The 16,940-nt window shown below is 44.1% G+C and overlaps 3 protein-coding genes and 1 long non-coding RNA gene across 5 annotated transcripts; 3 read left to right on the top strand and 1 right to left on the bottom strand.

Annotated features, from left to right (window-relative positions):
- Positions 1-356: 356 nt before the first annotated feature.
- On the bottom strand, positions 357-15,863 carry LOC144204686 (uncharacterized). Of its 2 annotated transcripts, none has more exons than XR_013327940.1 (3): positions 15,453-15,863; positions 11,999-12,099; positions 357-410 (listed from the first exon to the last, which is right to left on the bottom strand). It is a non-coding gene; the product is annotated as an uncharacterized LOC144204686 (long non-coding RNA). The 2 variants fall into 2 exon arrangements; XR_013327941.1 differs by lacking the exon at positions 357-410 and adding an exon at positions 1,811-1,956.
- Positions 7,551-9,226, top strand: pou3f3a (POU class 3 homeobox 3a). Its single transcript, XM_077728049.1, has one exon. It carries the CDS (start codon positions 7,832-7,834, stop codon positions 9,221-9,223), a length of 1,392 nt encoding a protein of 463 aa, XP_077584175.1. The 5' UTR covers positions 7,551-7,831; the 3' UTR covers positions 9,224-9,226.
- Positions 11,066-14,746, top strand: gpr45 (G protein-coupled receptor 45). The gene is made up of 3 exons (XM_077728795.1): positions 11,066-11,196; positions 12,007-12,105; positions 12,576-14,746. Exon 3 carries the CDS (start codon positions 12,639-12,641, stop codon positions 13,797-13,799), a length of 1,161 nt encoding a protein of 386 aa, XP_077584921.1. The 5' UTR covers positions 11,066-11,196; positions 12,007-12,105; positions 12,576-12,638; the 3' UTR covers positions 13,800-14,746.
- Positions 15,447-16,733, top strand: c11h2orf49 (chromosome 11 C2orf49 homolog). The gene is made up of 3 exons (XM_077728796.1): positions 15,447-15,637; positions 16,053-16,245; positions 16,343-16,733. The coding sequence occupies exons 1-3, from the start codon at positions 15,588-15,590 to the stop codon at positions 16,397-16,399; spliced, it is 300 nt and encodes a 99-aa protein (XP_077584922.1). The 5' UTR covers positions 15,447-15,587; the 3' UTR covers positions 16,400-16,733.
- Positions 16,734-16,940: the final 207 nt, after the last annotated feature.

Here is a 16,940-nt window from a genome sequence, read left to right as displayed (position 1 = left end):
ATTCTGGATTTGTTGACTCCTTCCCCACGTAAAAATCGTAGATATAATTTAGGATAGGACTTACTTAACAGAGGTTAAATCAATTGTAAACACCAGATGAATTAATGAGGCAGTGTCTTATCGCGGGATTACGGGACGGCGTTAAGTACAAATCAAGCAGGCACTTAAGGATTTAAAGAGCGTGTAAGCCACGGCTCATTTGAGAAACAGGGACCCCAACACGCCATTTCCAATGGCAACTTTTCAAAAAAAGCTGAACTCAACACCGAGCCAACGTAGTATTCAATCCGATCTGTTTCGAATTAACCTTGATGCTAAGTCATTTAGTCAGATGTCAAGCAAATACTCACCAGCGACCATTGTAGTCCATCTCTGGGCTAAAGTCAGCTGGGCTCCGGCACCCTGTGAGCCTGTAAAGGACAAACAGTGTTGAAAATTAAAATGTGAAAATTAGGAATACAGTCGTACCTCTACTTAAGAAATGAATTTTTGTGTAACTTGTAAATTTCGTAAGTAAAGCAGTACTTTATATGCAAATTCTCTCATTGGGTCCACGGTGTACACAAAACTACCAACTAAACCCTTTCAAAATGGTCAAAATGTCCCCAAAAATAGTCAGCATGTGGGTTTTTTTGCCACTACAAATGCAAAAAGAACACAACAACATCGTGTCCGGACTGGAGAATGAAGGCCGAGGACGGGTAGCGGCTTCGGACTCGTGGCGGATGATAAACACTCAAAGCGCACTTTGGCTTCCGAGTGTAGTCATGTGGATAATTGCTCTGGGACTTGAAAGGCGCCCAGTGCGCACATAGAAACACGTGTGTATGTACTGGAAGGACTGGGAAGGCCGGTCCAAACAAAACGGGACCACTTAGCGTAGCATAGATTGCCGGATAAGAATTAGCCGGCTAGCGCTAATGAATCGTTTGGCCCAAGCCGACGGAGATGGAGCTCTTGGGCTCAAGGCCAAGATCGAGAGGAAGCCGACGTGTCGAGACGTCGACCTCTGCCGCCTTGACGTTGGCCCCGAGCCAGGAAGGTGACCTTTGACCTTACAAAGGTGCTTCTGGAAACGGAGCCAGATGTGACTCCCGCTAGAGTCAAGAGGAGGAGTGGCGTATCATCCAAATCAGGCAATAAAATCGCTTGTGCTGCTACAACAAATAAATTCAATTAACAATGTAAACAAGGGCTATGAGGCGCGTTGAGGCATGAAGGCCCGACTTGGGATGCTCGCCAAGGTCAAGGTCACACACACAAATACAAACACTCAATATGTACAAAAAAATCATTCGTGTCTTGTCTAAATTTAAAGAATGGTCTAAAGAAGACAATTCTGGGAAGATTTTGCCATAACTAACTTGACTTAAACATACAAATTACAGATCTAAAGTAAATATGACTTGAAATTCAGCAGACCCTTGGCAGAATTGAGCACTCATTTATAATGAGCCCACATGATCAACCATTATTTTTAATGTGTTTAGAAGCAAATAGTTATCGTGACTGGAGTGTCGTATTAAGAGCAGTACATTTTTTTTTTAAAGTCCTGGTGGGGGTCCTGGGTCTGGCCCTCTTTTGCTCCACATTTAAAGTGTTGTATGGCCTTCATCCCCGTTATTGTAGGCCTTAACAAAGACCTTCATGTTCAAACAGCAATTACTCTCTCATCTCCCGAGGCATCGGCGCAGGTCTAATTGGATTTAAATGAAGCCCCTGCCCCAAAATGTCCCTTTGTTAGGGCAAATCATATGCAAGCCTTTTAATTAAGATGCGATAGGAGGCCGGACGGCCACGTGGAGTGCTTGCCTTTCATGTGCCAGTCTTCAAATGGATCCTGCTGGCTGCCGGCTGGATCCAACACCCAAAAAAATGCCTCGCTTCAAACTTTAGCTGGCTCAGGACAAATAACTGACGACTCCAGAAATTTCACCTTTGGTGACACTCGTTTTACTGTAAAAGATAAATGTGGATTCACAAATATATCAAAAGTGATTTTTGGGACGGTTTGCCTCTGCATAGTTGAAACTTTTGGCATAAAAGTTAGATCTGGCGACGGTGATTTTTGGTGATTTTTGCATTTTAGACAAAATTATAGCTACATTGTGGAAGTACTCGGTTAGAGAAGTCTGGAAGCAAACATTAATCTAAAGTATAAACGTGACACTTTATGTGATTTTCCATTTGTCTCCAATGAGGGAACATTTGATCTTATTTGCACTTAACATTGAAAGTTTATCAGAGAATGTTCAACTGTCCAATTTGCACATTTCCACATTTTTAAAAGCAGAAATACTGTTTGCTGATTGAGCGATTAGCCACGCCATCATCTTTTCTCTCTTAGCGCTAACCAAAAAGTTCATTCCTGCACCACTTCTCCATGATTAAGCACACTTCCAAGAAAGATAATGACAAATTGAACGTATAATCGTAATTCCCAGAATGGTATTAGTATTATTCATCGGACAGGAGTATAATCAAACAAAATACAGCATACATGAAAAAAGAATTAGCATGGAGAATATTAGATGGGGGTTGCTTGGACTTAGCTCGCTTGTAAGACGGAAACATTTGCGCGTGTTCAATATTCCGCGGTGTTTCCGTAAGGTTAAGCGGGAGGGACGCTTCCGTGTGCTTTGTCAGTGAATTAATCATGATGATTAATTGGCTTTCAAGTTAAATATCCAGTGATTGGTGTCAGGCTGCCACACATCATGGGCAGGCAAATTGACAGCTCTTTAAGGAGAAGCAGATTGATTTACACAGCCGCTAATGAACCCCCTCCCTGGCTCCACCCATCGGGGGAGCAAAGGTAAACAAGTCAGGGTTTTTTTTTTTGGCTCCAGCCACCACTTTTTGGATTCAACTTCTGAGAGCTGGGGCGGGGATTCGGTTTGGATCATTTTATTCCAAATGGATGTTGATGTACATGTTGCTCTTGCCAGGCCTGCATTTCGACGCATAACACTAGGCTAGAGTATGTTATGCTATCCGGTAGCATACCTATATTATGCAAGCCACTAACATACCTATGTTAGGCTATCTGCTAGCGTACCTGTGTTATGCAAGCCACTTGCGTACCTATGTTATGCAGCCGCTAGCATATGTTATGCTAGCCGCTTGCATATGTTATGCTAGCTGCTAGAACCGTATACATTCAACAGTACAACGATACAAAAGAGCATCATTTAAGTGTCTTGAAGAAGTTATAAACCAACTTGAGCAAAAAAAAGCAACTTGTTTCTCATTACAAACAATTTTGTTTTTTTGTAAATGGACAACCTTGCGTCCAAACTTTCCGTGTCGTATGTCAAAGCTGACGCTGTTGCAGGAGGAGGCCACGGCTAGGAAAAAATAAAAAAAAATAAAAAAAATGTAAAAAGCCAGCCAAGCTGGCACAACATGGCGTGTTTTGATGTGGGGCGCTACCTACGCTAACCCCCCCTGAGCTCTTGTGATCTATTATGCAGCTAATTAAAACAGCCTCTCCACCTCCGCCTTTGCATCAGAGTCATGGTCAGACTCCTTTGTGCACTACGGCTGGAAAACAATATCAATAACAACAACAAAAACAACAGTCGCCTTTGGTCCAAGGAGGAGAGGAGGAGGAGGACGCTCTTTGATGATGCACATCAAAGACGCGCAATGAATCGGACCACGTTGTGCACGCCAAGGTCGTCTCGGGCCCCGCCCCTGACACCCTCAAATCGAGACGGTGGTCCGTGTTCATGTCACCGCTCGTCTTGGATTGGCTCTTTTACCGCTCGCTCCGTGACTTTCCCTCAAACAACCCATGTGAGGAACTCGCTGGGCAAAAGGGGGCCTTTATAAAACGTTTTGCGGCCGGCGGGACGCTCCACAGAGAAGTCCGTCTTTTCGCCAACGGCACTGGGGCTAACCAGAGGAGGCCCAGAGGAGGCCTAGAGGGGGCCCTTGGGGAACACCTGCTGTTTGACTTGGCTCTCCACGGCACCCCGCCACACAGACCTGCACTTGTCCATAGGCAAAAACCGCATGGTTGCAGGTATTTCCGGTAAAATAAAAAAATGTTCCTCTGTCATATATTGAGGGATCCAGATGAAACCCCCAACGGGTGGCCAGCCAATCACAGGGCAGATTGCAGTTTTTGTACTTTTGGACTGGAACGGGAGCGAGAAAACTTTTTCAAATTGGCATTTCAGACAAATCAAACTTGTAGAAAAGCAGCCATTTGCAAACCTGCTCTAATTACAGTCGGCGAGCCACGGGCCAGGGGGTGATATAGTCGAGAAAAGTCCAAGTTGTCAAATACAGGTTTGTCCTCCATTGCAGCAGATGTTTGATCCTGCGCTCTTAACGTCAACATGAAAATGCATTTTATGCCATTAACGGACTTCAATAAACACTGAAAGCCGGCCAAGTGATGTCTGGCACACCTGCGCTAACAGGTCCACTTGCTGAAAGGAGCCAAAGTTGTCCTCCTTCAGTGTCCTCCTACTATTTCTTGTCCATTTTGGTCCTTCTGTAATTATCTCTGGGGAGTGATGGTGCTCATTTTCCCACATTAGTTTTCCCTTTCGTGCATAATTTGGGGGTGGCATGAATAATGGGGGCCGGAGGAGGGGGGCGCCAATGAGTCGCTGCGCTACATCTGTCCATCGGGTGTCGTCATTACTGGCATCCCAGCCGGACCACGTAATTGACAAGTGTTCGTAATTAGCCAAAAGGATCGCACCAAATCCATAAAAACGTAGTTCATAAAAAACAAAAATGTACATTGGCTTCTGACCTTTGACCTCCACCCACTAATATTAAAACTAACTTAGCTTTTTTGTGGCTAACAAATTAGCATCAGCGCTTCTCTCTCGATTAAATGACTTAAATTCAGATGTTGTTACTTTACCAACACACTCACATTTCATTCATTTTCTCTTGTATCTGATTGATCTCAGAAGGTTCGCAGGGGTGCTGGAGCTCATCGCGACCAACATTGAACAGAATCGCCGCGCACAACAACACAAACAAACATTGACGCTCACACAAAGGACAAACAAGGACAAACAAGACTGCTATTCGCTAAACTACAAGCTGCATAAAAATCTCAACTTTGCATTTTAATCTTATTATACGTCGAGCGCACGCAAACCCCAAAATGTCTAAAATAATCCATTTGAAATGTACATTTTTTTGGCTTTTCATGGGTTTGTTGGTAACCCCGACCTCTATCAATAGAGGTTTGACATTTGCTTCCACTCGGAGCAAATGTGTGCATCCCCCGTTTTCCCGCGTCTGAGCCCGGCCGGGTGGCCCCGCTGAGCCGGTCTCTGGTGCGCCGCCACGGCGCCCGCTTGTGATTTGGAGCGCTCGGTAGGGGTGCATGTGGAGAGAGCTACTCCCGCTGAGAAGCCTCTCCACAGCTGAAGGTCAAAACATGGTCGGCGACGACGCTACGGCGGCTGGAATTAAAAGATGAAACCGGAGGAGTTCCCCCTCGGTGGCGCTTCACTTCTTTAGACGGCAGCCGTACGCAAAAAAACAAAAAGTACGTTGACCCCCTCTGCGGGGAAGCCAGCCTCGTTTGTTTGTGTTTATGGAAGCAAAAAGGCAATCTTACATCCACCCAAATGATTCCAAGATAGGACATTGTTGTTTTAATGAAGGACTCTTGACAGAAAATATGGTTAAAATTGGAGTATGCAAAATCATGCTGAATAAAATCAGGAATTTTGACATTACATTTGGAAAAAATGGATGTAATAATATACGTAGTGAGAAAACTTACATTTTCAATCTATTTTTTACAGTGTTAAAATGTGTCTTCTATTTATTTTTGTTATTTCCACAACAGGAGATGGCAGTACTTCATTTTTACGTTTACTTTAAACAACAACAACAACAACAACAACAACATTTGCCGCATTTTACAGGAAACATTTTTCCCTGGGATCAAAATTTTTAAGGATGTTTTTGACAGTTAAATGTATTTTTGTGGAAAAGAGTGACATAAGTCAAATTAGGAGGACTAGTGAGAAAATATAAATAACTTTGGTTTATATGACGCAAACTTTCCTAGGTTAGCTAGCTTACTAGCTAACTACACATTCAATTTCTTACATTTTCGGTGCTTCTAAATGACCCAAACAAAAGCGCCAACGACAAAAAACATCTGTTTCTCTGGGTGCGAATCTCCCAAAGTCCAGATGGACTTATTTTTCCCCCAAAATAGCATTAGCATATTTCAAAAGTCAAGGCCAAAAAATAGCCAGAGGGCCCAAATGGCGGCCCAAGCCTTTTGGCCAAGCCTCCCAAACTAAAACCCCGACCGCAAAACTAGACTTGCACCGCCGATTGGACGACGACCGCTCGTCAACGCCACGCCGGTTAGAATCTGGCCATGGAGTCGGACAAAAAATGGAAAGCGCCTCCTCAGAAGTCGGTCGGCCTCTTCACCCAACTTCCTTCATGAATAACAAATCTTAGAAGTAAGCAGCAGAGTAGAACATATGCAAAACATTACGGCGTCCTTCCAGACTCATCTGGCGTCCTCCACGTTCTCGCAAAGCAGTCCTGCTACTTTTGGACGCCGCCACGCCGTTCCTATTTTGCTTTTTTCACGGTTTAATAAATAAGTTGGATTTCAATAATTTTCCCAGCACAATCCATCATTCAAGTGGAAGTCTTCCAAAATAAGACGGGAAATTTACACTTTTTTACTTCAAATACTACCTTATAAAGTCATTTAAATGAAGTTTTAATAGTATTTTGCTACATTGGAATTTTTGGACAATAATGCACAATGAGCATTTTAAATTCATGAAATTGTGAGGTCATACTCAATCCATTTTTGAATACTTTGACATCCAAGACAAGCTGTGATTGCCAAATTCAGTATAACACTTATTACACTACAATATATTTTGTATTGATTTACTGTATACTGCACAGATATACATTTTTTTTTCAAAATACGACGCCAATGGGTCGGAGTATTTAGGTTAGCTACATTGTTGTTGTTGGTATTTGTTATGTTTTTTGTTTTTGTTTAGAGAAAATAAAATATAAGCTTGTGATTGCCAAATTCAGTAATTCAGATATGACGATATAATACATTTTTAATTTATTTACTGCATGTATTTCTTTTTTTAAGGCTAAAAACTTTCAGTGGGTGCAAAGTTTCAGAAAACAAGACTTATTTCGTGTTTTTGTATGCAAATGGTGACTTTATTAGGAAAGTAAATCATGTTTAAACACAAACAATGAGGAAACTGTTGCTTTTTTTGTATTTATTAGCTGCTAAAATAGTCAAATTTCTGATTTCGAATAATATTCTATTTTTTACTGCTAGTGGTAGTATATATAATGTTAAAAGATCTTCAGAATCTGAATCTTGCGTAGAATCAATGGAGTGTGCGTGTATGAGATGAGAGAGCCGTTTTGATTGCGCGCACTCGTCTGGGGGTCGTTCGTCCAATCAGTGACGACTCCGAGGACTCCTCTTCTCCTGATTGGCCAGCCACTGGAGAGGGAAGCTTGGCCGTGGTGGCTGTTAAACACATGTTCGCTCCCTTTGCTCCGCGGAGGATGCGTTCCGACACAGCGGGGAGTTTTAACCCTTCTTTTTTTTCCTTTTTAAATATCATCACATTTGAAAAATTCATATTATAGAAGAGGGGGGAGAAGGGGCATGCCAACTTTTACGGAGGAAAGGATCAAATTTTGAACGGTCCTGTGGAATATTGGCGCTTAAGGAAAGTTTGTTTTTTTTTTTTTTTAAACTGCTTTCACGGACTGTTGTTGTTGTTGTTGTTTTTCTCAATAATTTTGTGCAAAGTGAAGTAAATCCATATTTATGATTTGGGGAATGGCCACAGCCACGTCCAGTCCGTACCTCGCCAGCAGCCGGATTCTGAGCGGCGCCGTGCCGCCCCATTCTGAGCGGAGAGGCGGCGTCATGCAACCGGCGAGCGGCGGCGGTGGCGGCACGGTCTCATCCTCCGTATCTTCCAGCGCCTTCCGGGGTGACCCATCCCTCAAAATGTCACAGACCGACTTCATGCAAGGCGCCACCATGGTCTCCAGCAACGGAGGTCACATGCTGAGCCACGCCCACCAATGGGTGACCTCGCTTCCCCACGCGGCGGCCGCGGCTGCCGCTGCTGCGGCGGCGGCCGCCGCGGTGGGAGCCGCTTGGCCGGCCGGCTCTCAGCCCCAGGATGTGAAGAGAGGTGTCGGCCGAGAGGAGCTCCTCCTCCACTCGGGCACTACCGCCGGCGCTCTGCACCACCGTGGCGGCGGTGGGGCGCACTTGGGGAGCCACCAGGCACACCCTGGCGGCTGGGGGAGCTCCATCAACATCAGCGAGGGTCAAACCCAGCCTCACCAGCATCAAACACAGCAGAGCTTGGTCTACTCGCAGCCGGCCGCCACCGCCGCGGCCGCCGCTTTCACCGTTAACGGGATGCTGAGCGCCCAAAGCCTGATGCACCCTTCCGCGTTGGTCCGTGGGGACTCCCCAGAGTTGGATCACCCTCCTCACCACCAGCAGCAGCATCACCATCACCACCACCATCACCACCATCCTCATCCTCACCACCAGAACCAGCATCAGCACCATCAAGCCAGCCACCCTCATCTCACACATCAACACCAACACCAGCACCCTCAGCAGGAGGTCCACTCAGACGAAGACACCCCGACTTCAGACGACCTGGAGCACTTTGCTAAGCAGTTCAAGCAACGCCGCATCAAGCTAGGCTTCACCCAGGCCGACGTGGGGCTAGCTCTAGGCACCCTGTACGGCAACGTCTTCTCGCAAACCACCATCTGCCGCTTCGAGGCGCTGCAACTGAGCTTCAAGAACATGTGCAAACTAAAGCCACTACTCAACAAGTGGCTGGAGGAAGCCGACTCCAGCACAGGGAGCCCGGCCGGCGTAGACAAGATGGCCACGCAGGGTCGCAAGAGGAAGAAGCGTACGTCCATCGAAGTGAGCGTGAAGGGCGCCCTGGAGAGCCACTTCCTCAAGTGTCCCAAACCCTCGGCGCAGGAGATCAACGGGCTGGCCGACACGCTGCAGCTGGAGAAGGAGGTGGTGCGCGTTTGGTTCTGTAACCGCAGGCAGAAGGAGAAGCGCATGACGCCGCCCGGATTGCCGCGCAGCCCCGACAACTCGGCCTACTCGCAGGTGGGCGACACGCCGCCGCCCTCTATAGACTGCAAGAGGATGTACGGCGAAACGTGAAGCGGGACGCCCAAATAAAACGGACTTGTTTTCTTTCTTGCTACCCTTTTGTTTGCCTCACTTTATGCCGTTAATAATCGACTTTTTGTTGCCTGCCCGTCTTCCACTACGTGGCCTGTGTGTGTATGTGTGTGTGTGTGTGTGTGTGTGTGTGAGTGACATTTTAAAGCAGCGCCAAACTATTTTTTTTCCTGAAAAGATTTAAGCAAGACGTCTAATCACTTTCATTTTTTTGCACCCACTTAAAAAGGCAAAAAAAAAAACTAGTTTAACTACCTTTAGGTTTGTTGCAATTGTTTTTGTACCCCGGTAAATATTTTGTCTCGTTTTCTAATGTTGGTTTCTGACTGACATTTGTGTTTTCCAAATACAAAACATTCCTTTCCACGTGTTGACGTCCAATGTGTCTTTGCGCTATTTATTTTTCTTCCTGTCTTATTTTGAGTGAAGAAATGAATTATTTAATAAATTGGACATTTTACCTGACGACATGGTGATTTTTATTGAATGTGAACGTATGTTGTTTGACTTTGGTAACATGACAAGAATGTTAATATATCATTTTGCATTATGCATTGTACTGAAAAAAATTAGTCTAGGATTTAGTTTTAGTAGAAGCATAAAAATACATAGCATACTATTAATATCTTCCACATTAGTTAGTCAAGAATAAAAGAAATAATAATATTAGCTACTCGTTAGCATAAGTGTCCGAATAGCTTTGTAGCAACTATTAATTATGACCATTTACCACTTTCAAAAGGACCTTTTGGCATCCGATTTTTTTATTATTATTCGTAAATGGATTCAATATAACCTCACAATTTTATAAAAAAAACATTTCATTTAAAGTGCTCAATATGCATCATTGTGGCTTTATAGTGTGTTAACCAAGAAATAATCTGTAATAATCCCATTAAAAAAGGTACAAAAAATCATTACTGACAACAAACATGTACTACACATAAAGTACTAAATAATGTAAATTATTACATAGTGTGTGTAAACACTAACAGTGTGGAAAACTATTTTTTTTTTGTGTAAAAATGTCCTAAAAGTAACTCTCTGTTCCTTGTGTGTGCGTGTGCATGTTTTTCTTAGCCTTCTCAATATTCTGATTTAAGGGGAGAGGAACATTTTTTCACGAGGAACGTGTTTGCTTTTTAGCCGGATGATGGAGTGGGCCACGTCTGGGCAGAGGTGAGGAATAAAAGAAATTAATTCTCCCTCTTTGTTAGTTTGCCAGGAGACGTGAGGTGGAATTAAGTTGGGCAGTGTGGGGAAAAAAATAGTGTATTATAGTGATGAATGGATGAAAAAAATGTTAAAAACTCTCAATTACTGCAGTTTTATTTTGTTTTTTAAAGATTTCTTTAATTGTAACATACATTAGATTCTTTTACTTTAGCGCGGCCAATTCTAAAACGCCATAGCGACCTCACGTACGGCTAACCACTTTACTCCCTCACTTAATTTTATTGTAAATAAATCTTATTTATGACTACTTATTTATGTATGCACTCTATGGTGAAGCTTTAAATCTCATTGTACTTGTAGAATGACAATAAAGGCATTCCATTTAATTCAATTAAGACAGCTGTTTGCTGCAGGACCGGTTACGGTGCAATACTGCCACCCAGTGGATAACATTATAGCATGTGATTAAACTTACGTGTTATTATTAAAACATTTGCTGGATGTCCAACACTACCAAGACACTTAATAGAAATCCAAATGAACATTTATGTTTAGATTCTGCACATTTTTATTTCTATCTTTTTTAAATGTTACTGTCCCTTTAAATCTGCGTCCACCTGTTTCGTGTCGTCGTGTCGCCAGTAGGCGGCAGCATGACGGCCGAGCACACGGCGAGACGTTTTCGCCTCCTATTTCTTCATTTTCCTCGACGCTATGCACTTGAAGGCAACACGAGCAAAAGGAAAACCACCATGCTCCAATTTAAGAGCCTTAAGGTGAGTGTATTCTATCATATATCGAATTAACACTTTACCATTTCATCCATTATTGAATATTCCTTCATTTCTTCCCCGCGCAGACTAAGGAAAATATTAAAAATTGTTCATCTATCCAAAAAAACGGCACATTGATCGCACGGTGGGGGGGAGAGAGAAAATCGACCCAATTGTTGCAGTGACATTATTGGCCGGCACATTAAAAATATGTTTCCTATGGAAAGCCATTTCACGCATATTTTAAGCCGATGAAAAATGTAAATGATAATTATAAAAGGCAGAATTATGAGTTATTCTTTGAAGGGAGAACGAGAAGGCGACCTTGCGTGTGTGGAAGCTTAAAATGGGGAGCAGAGAATATTTTTGGGGAAGCGCGAGAGTATATAGGATGCTTGTTGCCATGGAGCCGCTCATCTTGTTTCCATAGCAACAGCCAGCAAAACTATGCGGTGCTCTTGGAATGTTTTTTTTGTGGAAGAATGTTTCCCGTATGACGACGTATTTGTGTCAAGTGTGGATGTGAAAACATGGAAATATGGACATAATCTATAATATACATTTCATTTTCATCCTTCTTAATTAGAATATTGATCATTGTATACTATTGGAAAGCAGATGACAGGCCCCAAATGTGCTTTATGAGTAAAAACCAGTTTCTAAAGTGACAAAGGACGCTAATAAATGCTATTTTTTATTACATTGATGTATTTCTCATACATGATTTAACATTGATTCAAAATTCCAGGGCCTAATGTATTTGAAGTGAGTGTGGATGATTTGTAAAGGCCTCTCTCTTTCTTACCTTGGCAGATGGCGTGGGCCACGGTAACCGACACGTCTCATTTGAGATCGAAGGCGACGTGTCGTCCGGATTCTCTCTCATCCTGAAGCATCCTGGTTTGCCTGGAGGTGAGAGACGCGTGTGATCAATGTCGTGTCAGTGCCACTTGTTCATTAGCAACTGTATTAAAGCTAGCGAGATGAACGCCTGCATGGTGTGACTGCATCAATTAGCTGCAGCTTTTCATAGAACAACATTAGCATGTTGATGTTGTTTTTTTTAACAGTGCAGTATTTGTCTATGCTGGTGTTAACAAGATTTTTTTAATTCAGTTCTGGTAATCATTCAGAAACGTATTAGGTAAGCACAAAAAAAATCTATAAAATAATTGTTGTTATATCAGGGGTATTTTAAAACATAAAAGTACTCATTGGAGTCTTAAAAATTACTCCTTACCTGTTTCCATCTGAAAAAATACAGTATAAATGTTAAGGAATTAAAGCAGTGATTAGAGTTAAAAGGTTTTTTTTTTAAACACACTCCATGCTAATTTTCAAGCTACTGATCCGACCATCGTCCTCCATTTTGTGCCTTCCAGATGAAGCTGCGGCCACGCCTTTGACGGCCATCTTGGCCCGGGTTTGAATTTGGCGCCGTCACCATGGCCTTTTGCAACAACGAAAGCCTGTCCAACGGCTGCGACTCGCCGGACCCGGACGAGGGCCTCCTGACCCCGGCCCGACCCGGGACTCCCCTCCTCCTGTCGTTCGGCCTCCGCGTGACTCTGGCCGCCGTGATGATCTTCATGATCACGGTGGGTTTCCTGGGCAACGCCATCGTGTGCCTGATCGTCTACCAGAAGGCGGCCATGCGCTCGGCCATCAACCTGTTGCTGGCCACCTTGGCCTTCTCCGACATCATGCTGTCGCTCCTTTGCATGCCCTTCACGGCCGTCACGTTGGGTAGCGCCGAGTGGAGCCTGGGCGGCGGATTCTGCCGCGCCTCCATCATGCTCTACTGGCTCTTCGTCCTGGAGGGCGTGTCTATCCTCCTCATCATCAGCGTGGACCGCTTCCTCATCATCGTGCAACGTCAGGACAAGTTGACGCCGCACCGGGCCAAGATCTTGATCGCCGGTTCCTGGTTGCTGAGTCTCTGCGTGTCGCTGCCGTCGGTGGTGGGCTGGAGGGCGGGCACCGCCACCGCCAATGACGACGACGCCTGGGTCCCACGATGCGCGCTGGGCTACAGCGAGTCGTCGGCGGACCGCGCCTACAGCGTGCTCCTGGCGGTGGCGGTCTTCTTCGCCCCCTTCGCAGTCATGCTCTACTCGTACGTGTGCATCCTGAACACGGTTCGCCGCAATACACTGCGCGTCCACAGCCACGCCAGCGAGCCCTCCTGCCTGCCGGCCCTCAACCAGGTCAGCAAGATGAGGCTGGTGGGCTTGCAGAGACCCCCGCAGATCAAGGTGGACATGAGCTTCAAGACCCGGGCCTTCACCACCATCCTGATCCTCTTTGTGGGTTTCTCCGTGTGCTGGCTGCCCTACACGGTGGTCAGCCTGCTGGCCGTCTTCAGCCGCCGCTTCTACTCCAGCCCGGCTTTCTACCCGGTTAGCATCGGGGCGCTGTGGCTCAGTTACCTGAAGACGGTCTTCAACCCCATCATCTACTGCTGGAGGATCCGAAAGTTCCGCGAGGCCTGCAAGGAATTCGTGCCCAAGAACTGCCGGCCGTGTCCCAGGGTGGCGGGCCGCAGCCAGAGGAGGGTCCGGCCCAGCAACATCTACATCTGTAGCGAGACACAGTCGGCGGTGTGACGGGGGAAACCGACCCGGGTCGGACCTGCTTCCCCTTTTGCGATCGTCTCGTTCTTCGTGAGCCCTTGTTTTGTACGTGGAGTGGCGGTGGTCATCGGGGATGGACATTAGACCCTTTGAGTGATTATTATCTGAATAATACCGGAAGTGAGCAGGCCTGACTTTGGTGCAGGCGGTTCTAATGAGTTCCGGTTAGTGCCTTTCTCCCAAAATTCAATCTTAATGAAGACAAGCAGGACACAAAATGGAAGTGTGGATGCTATTCTCTTGGATTTTTCCTTTCTCCAGCTGCAACCTTTATCTTCCAAAAACATGCATCTTATGTTAATGAGACACTGAAAATGGATGCGCTTCGGAATATTTTAACGAGTATACTATATGGATATTATTGACTGTGGCCAAAGTCTAGTCAAACTTCCGCAGTGCGCCTTATGTATGAATTGTGGTTGTGCTCAAAGCTATTTTGTTGCAATATAAATGTATTTCATTTTTACCACACATTTGTCAAACCATAAATGAACGGAAAAAATGAAAACAAACAAAACAATAATTACAAAAGGAACAGTACATAGACTAATACTGATATTTCATCCTGTATACGAGAAAAATGATAACTGTAGAAGCCATATGGTTAAATATCCTTAATCAACAAACAGCTGGTTAATTAGTGACAAGGGAATGCAGTTTACTGCAAAACATTAAAATGCACCCTCACCCCTAAAATTAACAGAATTTCTATAATTTTACTGGTCAATTAATCTATTCTTTTGCCCATCCCTAAACTGGTAATTATTTTACTCAAATAAAGTGAAAACATTTGTCACTTGTTGTTGTCAAAAACTTCTTCAGAAAGATGACCACGTGTATTAACTGTCCAATTTTGACTTGTGTAAATAATGGGGTAACAATCATGGAAACCTACAAATAAAAATGATTTTTTGAAATGACTAGTGTGTCTTTTGTGAAAAGAAAATAAACAGCATAACAATGAGCTCATCCACTTACACAATGTAAACAGTGCAGGGGTCACATGACACTAATATATTGCCATGTTGCTGGGATACATCTTTACCCTGACTAAAAATTTCCTACGGAAGTGCTCGTCACTGAAAACTACTGAAGCAGGCAAACCCAACGGAGTGAGGATAATTGTGAATAAATCCAATTGACATTTAAATATGCCACAGAGGGTGGCATGAGAAAAAAACCTAGAAAATGCCAGACCAGAATAAGCAGTTCCCTTCACCACAACAACTGCGATACAAGAATTAATCGTAAATCTCACGAGTACTCATCATACACTATGTGATGTCAAAAGGATTAAACTTACAATAAATAATAATGAATTGTCAGTCATTACTCCGTTGACTTTAATGTTATCTGTATGTAAAGGCACCGACGCAAAATGGCCGACCTCTGACAACCACTCCATCGCTATAGCCCTGGGCGGTACAAGACAAAAATGACGCTGGGCAACCTGGGAAAATTCCAACATGGCGACCTCCTGTGAGATCGCAAACCAAGCCATTTCGACTTCACAAGTCGATATTTTACTGCACCCCGAGCTGCTTTCTCGTGATTTTCTCCAAATGGTTTTAAGGGAGGTGAGCCATAATACAATAAACACATTCATAAAGAAGTATTTGAGCTTACCAGTTGTTGTTGGTGTCTTAGAAAAGGCTCAATTCTGACCATTGTGAAAATGGGGACCAGCTTGTAGAACTCTTCGTACGACATGTCATCCCAAGGCCTCAGCGTTGTTTACCCAACAGTCGTTGGGGAAAGAAAATGGCGAAGACGCGAGCCAGACGAGAACCGAGCGGCTCGGCTCAGGACGGGTAAGTCGGCAAGCCACAACGCGAAATTAATGGAAATGTAAAGCTATTTTACTTTCTTCATAGTTACTATTAATATAATATGCGTCGAATACACTTGACTCGTAAGCGAGGTTCGGCTGAAAATAGCAAAAACAAACACAAACGGGTGTTCGAATACCTAATCACGACCACATGTTCCTAATTGTACGCCGAAAAGAACCTGTTGCAAACCCCGCCTCCCAAGTGGCCACTGGCCAATCATAGAGTCTAGAGGACGTCCCATTCCAAACTGATTGAGATGGTTGCTGTGACGTCACCCACTGTTTTGAAATATCTCAAGGCTTTTTAACAACAACCCAGTCTACACTTTCTATTCTATAAATAACCTATACTTCGCCGGTGGCCATTTTGTGTCCTCTCTTTCCATTTTCTGCAGCATTTCAAAAGCAAAGAAGCCAGAAACAAGCACAACGTCGTCATTTGCAGTGGCCGATAGGTTGAAACCCCCTCCAGCTGGAAACCTGACCAACCCCATCCGTCGTTTATCTGCCACTTCATCATCTTCCTCCTCCAACCAGAAATCTCTTAACGTGGACACAGCAAGCCTCAAACGGGAGGCATACTGCTCTGTAAGGACTGTAATTTGTACACTATTTCTTTTCTAATTTTCATTTAATTTTTGCAAAATAGTTTGCTGACACTTTTTTTTCTGTCCAATGTCATCAGAGTGCGCTGACGCCACCAGAAGTGAAGAGAAAGATCCAGCATGTGACATGGCCGTAACATCAGAGTGACAGCCTAACAGCAGCAGCTGAATTATCAAAGCTCACAATATTTTGCAAAGGTCCCCTTCCTGCAGTCCAAAGTGGGCATTAGTTTTGAATAGAAGTCGTTGTGGATCCTTTACCTATTTTGACCACTAGAGTATAGTAATGAGTACAGTGTTTCAAGATAAGCGTGGGGTTTTATAACAAATACAAGATTTGAATGATAAATTAAAAGAACGTGATATTTGTACATAGTTTTTTTTTGTGTGTTTGATGTTTATTATGTATGATAAAGCCAAAACCTGTTCTACAATTTACAGCCAAGTATAATAAAGATGTTTGTTATCATAGATCTGTGACTCGGCCTTGATTATGATATAAAGATGTAGTATTCCATAAGACTAGGCTTTCCTTTCAAACTATTCCACAAAATGCAGGTTTTCATGAACAGGAAACTTTCCGCAATACTAAGTGTCCTGCGACTGCAATCAGTGGATTGGCGTCAGGTGCGTCTCGCAGCCCAACCCCCGCCGGTTCAAACTCTGTCGGTCAGCTCA

This window comes from Stigmatopora nigra, chromosome 11 (assembly GCF_051989575.1).
Source record: "Stigmatopora nigra isolate UIUO_SnigA chromosome 11, RoL_Snig_1.1, whole genome shotgun sequence".
NCBI lineage: Eukaryota > Metazoa > Chordata > Actinopteri > Syngnathiformes > Syngnathidae > Stigmatopora > Stigmatopora nigra.
This window is presented reverse-complemented; position numbering and strand designations above follow the sequence as displayed.

Excerpts from the sequence above, each read along its gene's own strand:
- c11h2orf49 (XM_077728796.1), top strand. The coding sequence starts at position 15,588 with ATGGCGAAGACGCGAGCCAGACGAGAACCGAGCGGCTCGGCTCAGGAC. Across the intron at positions 15,638-16,052 it reads AGCGGCTCGGCTCAGGACGG|CATTTCAAAAGCAAAGAAGC; the intron begins GTAAGTCGGCAA and ends CATTTTCTGCAG. Across the intron at positions 16,246-16,342 it reads AACGGGAGGCATACTGCTCT|AGTGCGCTGACGCCACCAGA; the intron begins GTAAGGACTGTA and ends CAATGTCATCAG.
- pou3f3a (XM_077728049.1), top strand. The coding sequence starts at position 7,832 with ATGATTTGGGGAATGGCCACAGCCACGTCCAGTCCGTACCTCGCCAGC.
- gpr45 (XM_077728795.1), top strand. The coding sequence starts at position 12,639 with ATGGCCTTTTGCAACAACGAAAGCCTGTCCAACGGCTGCGACTCGCCG.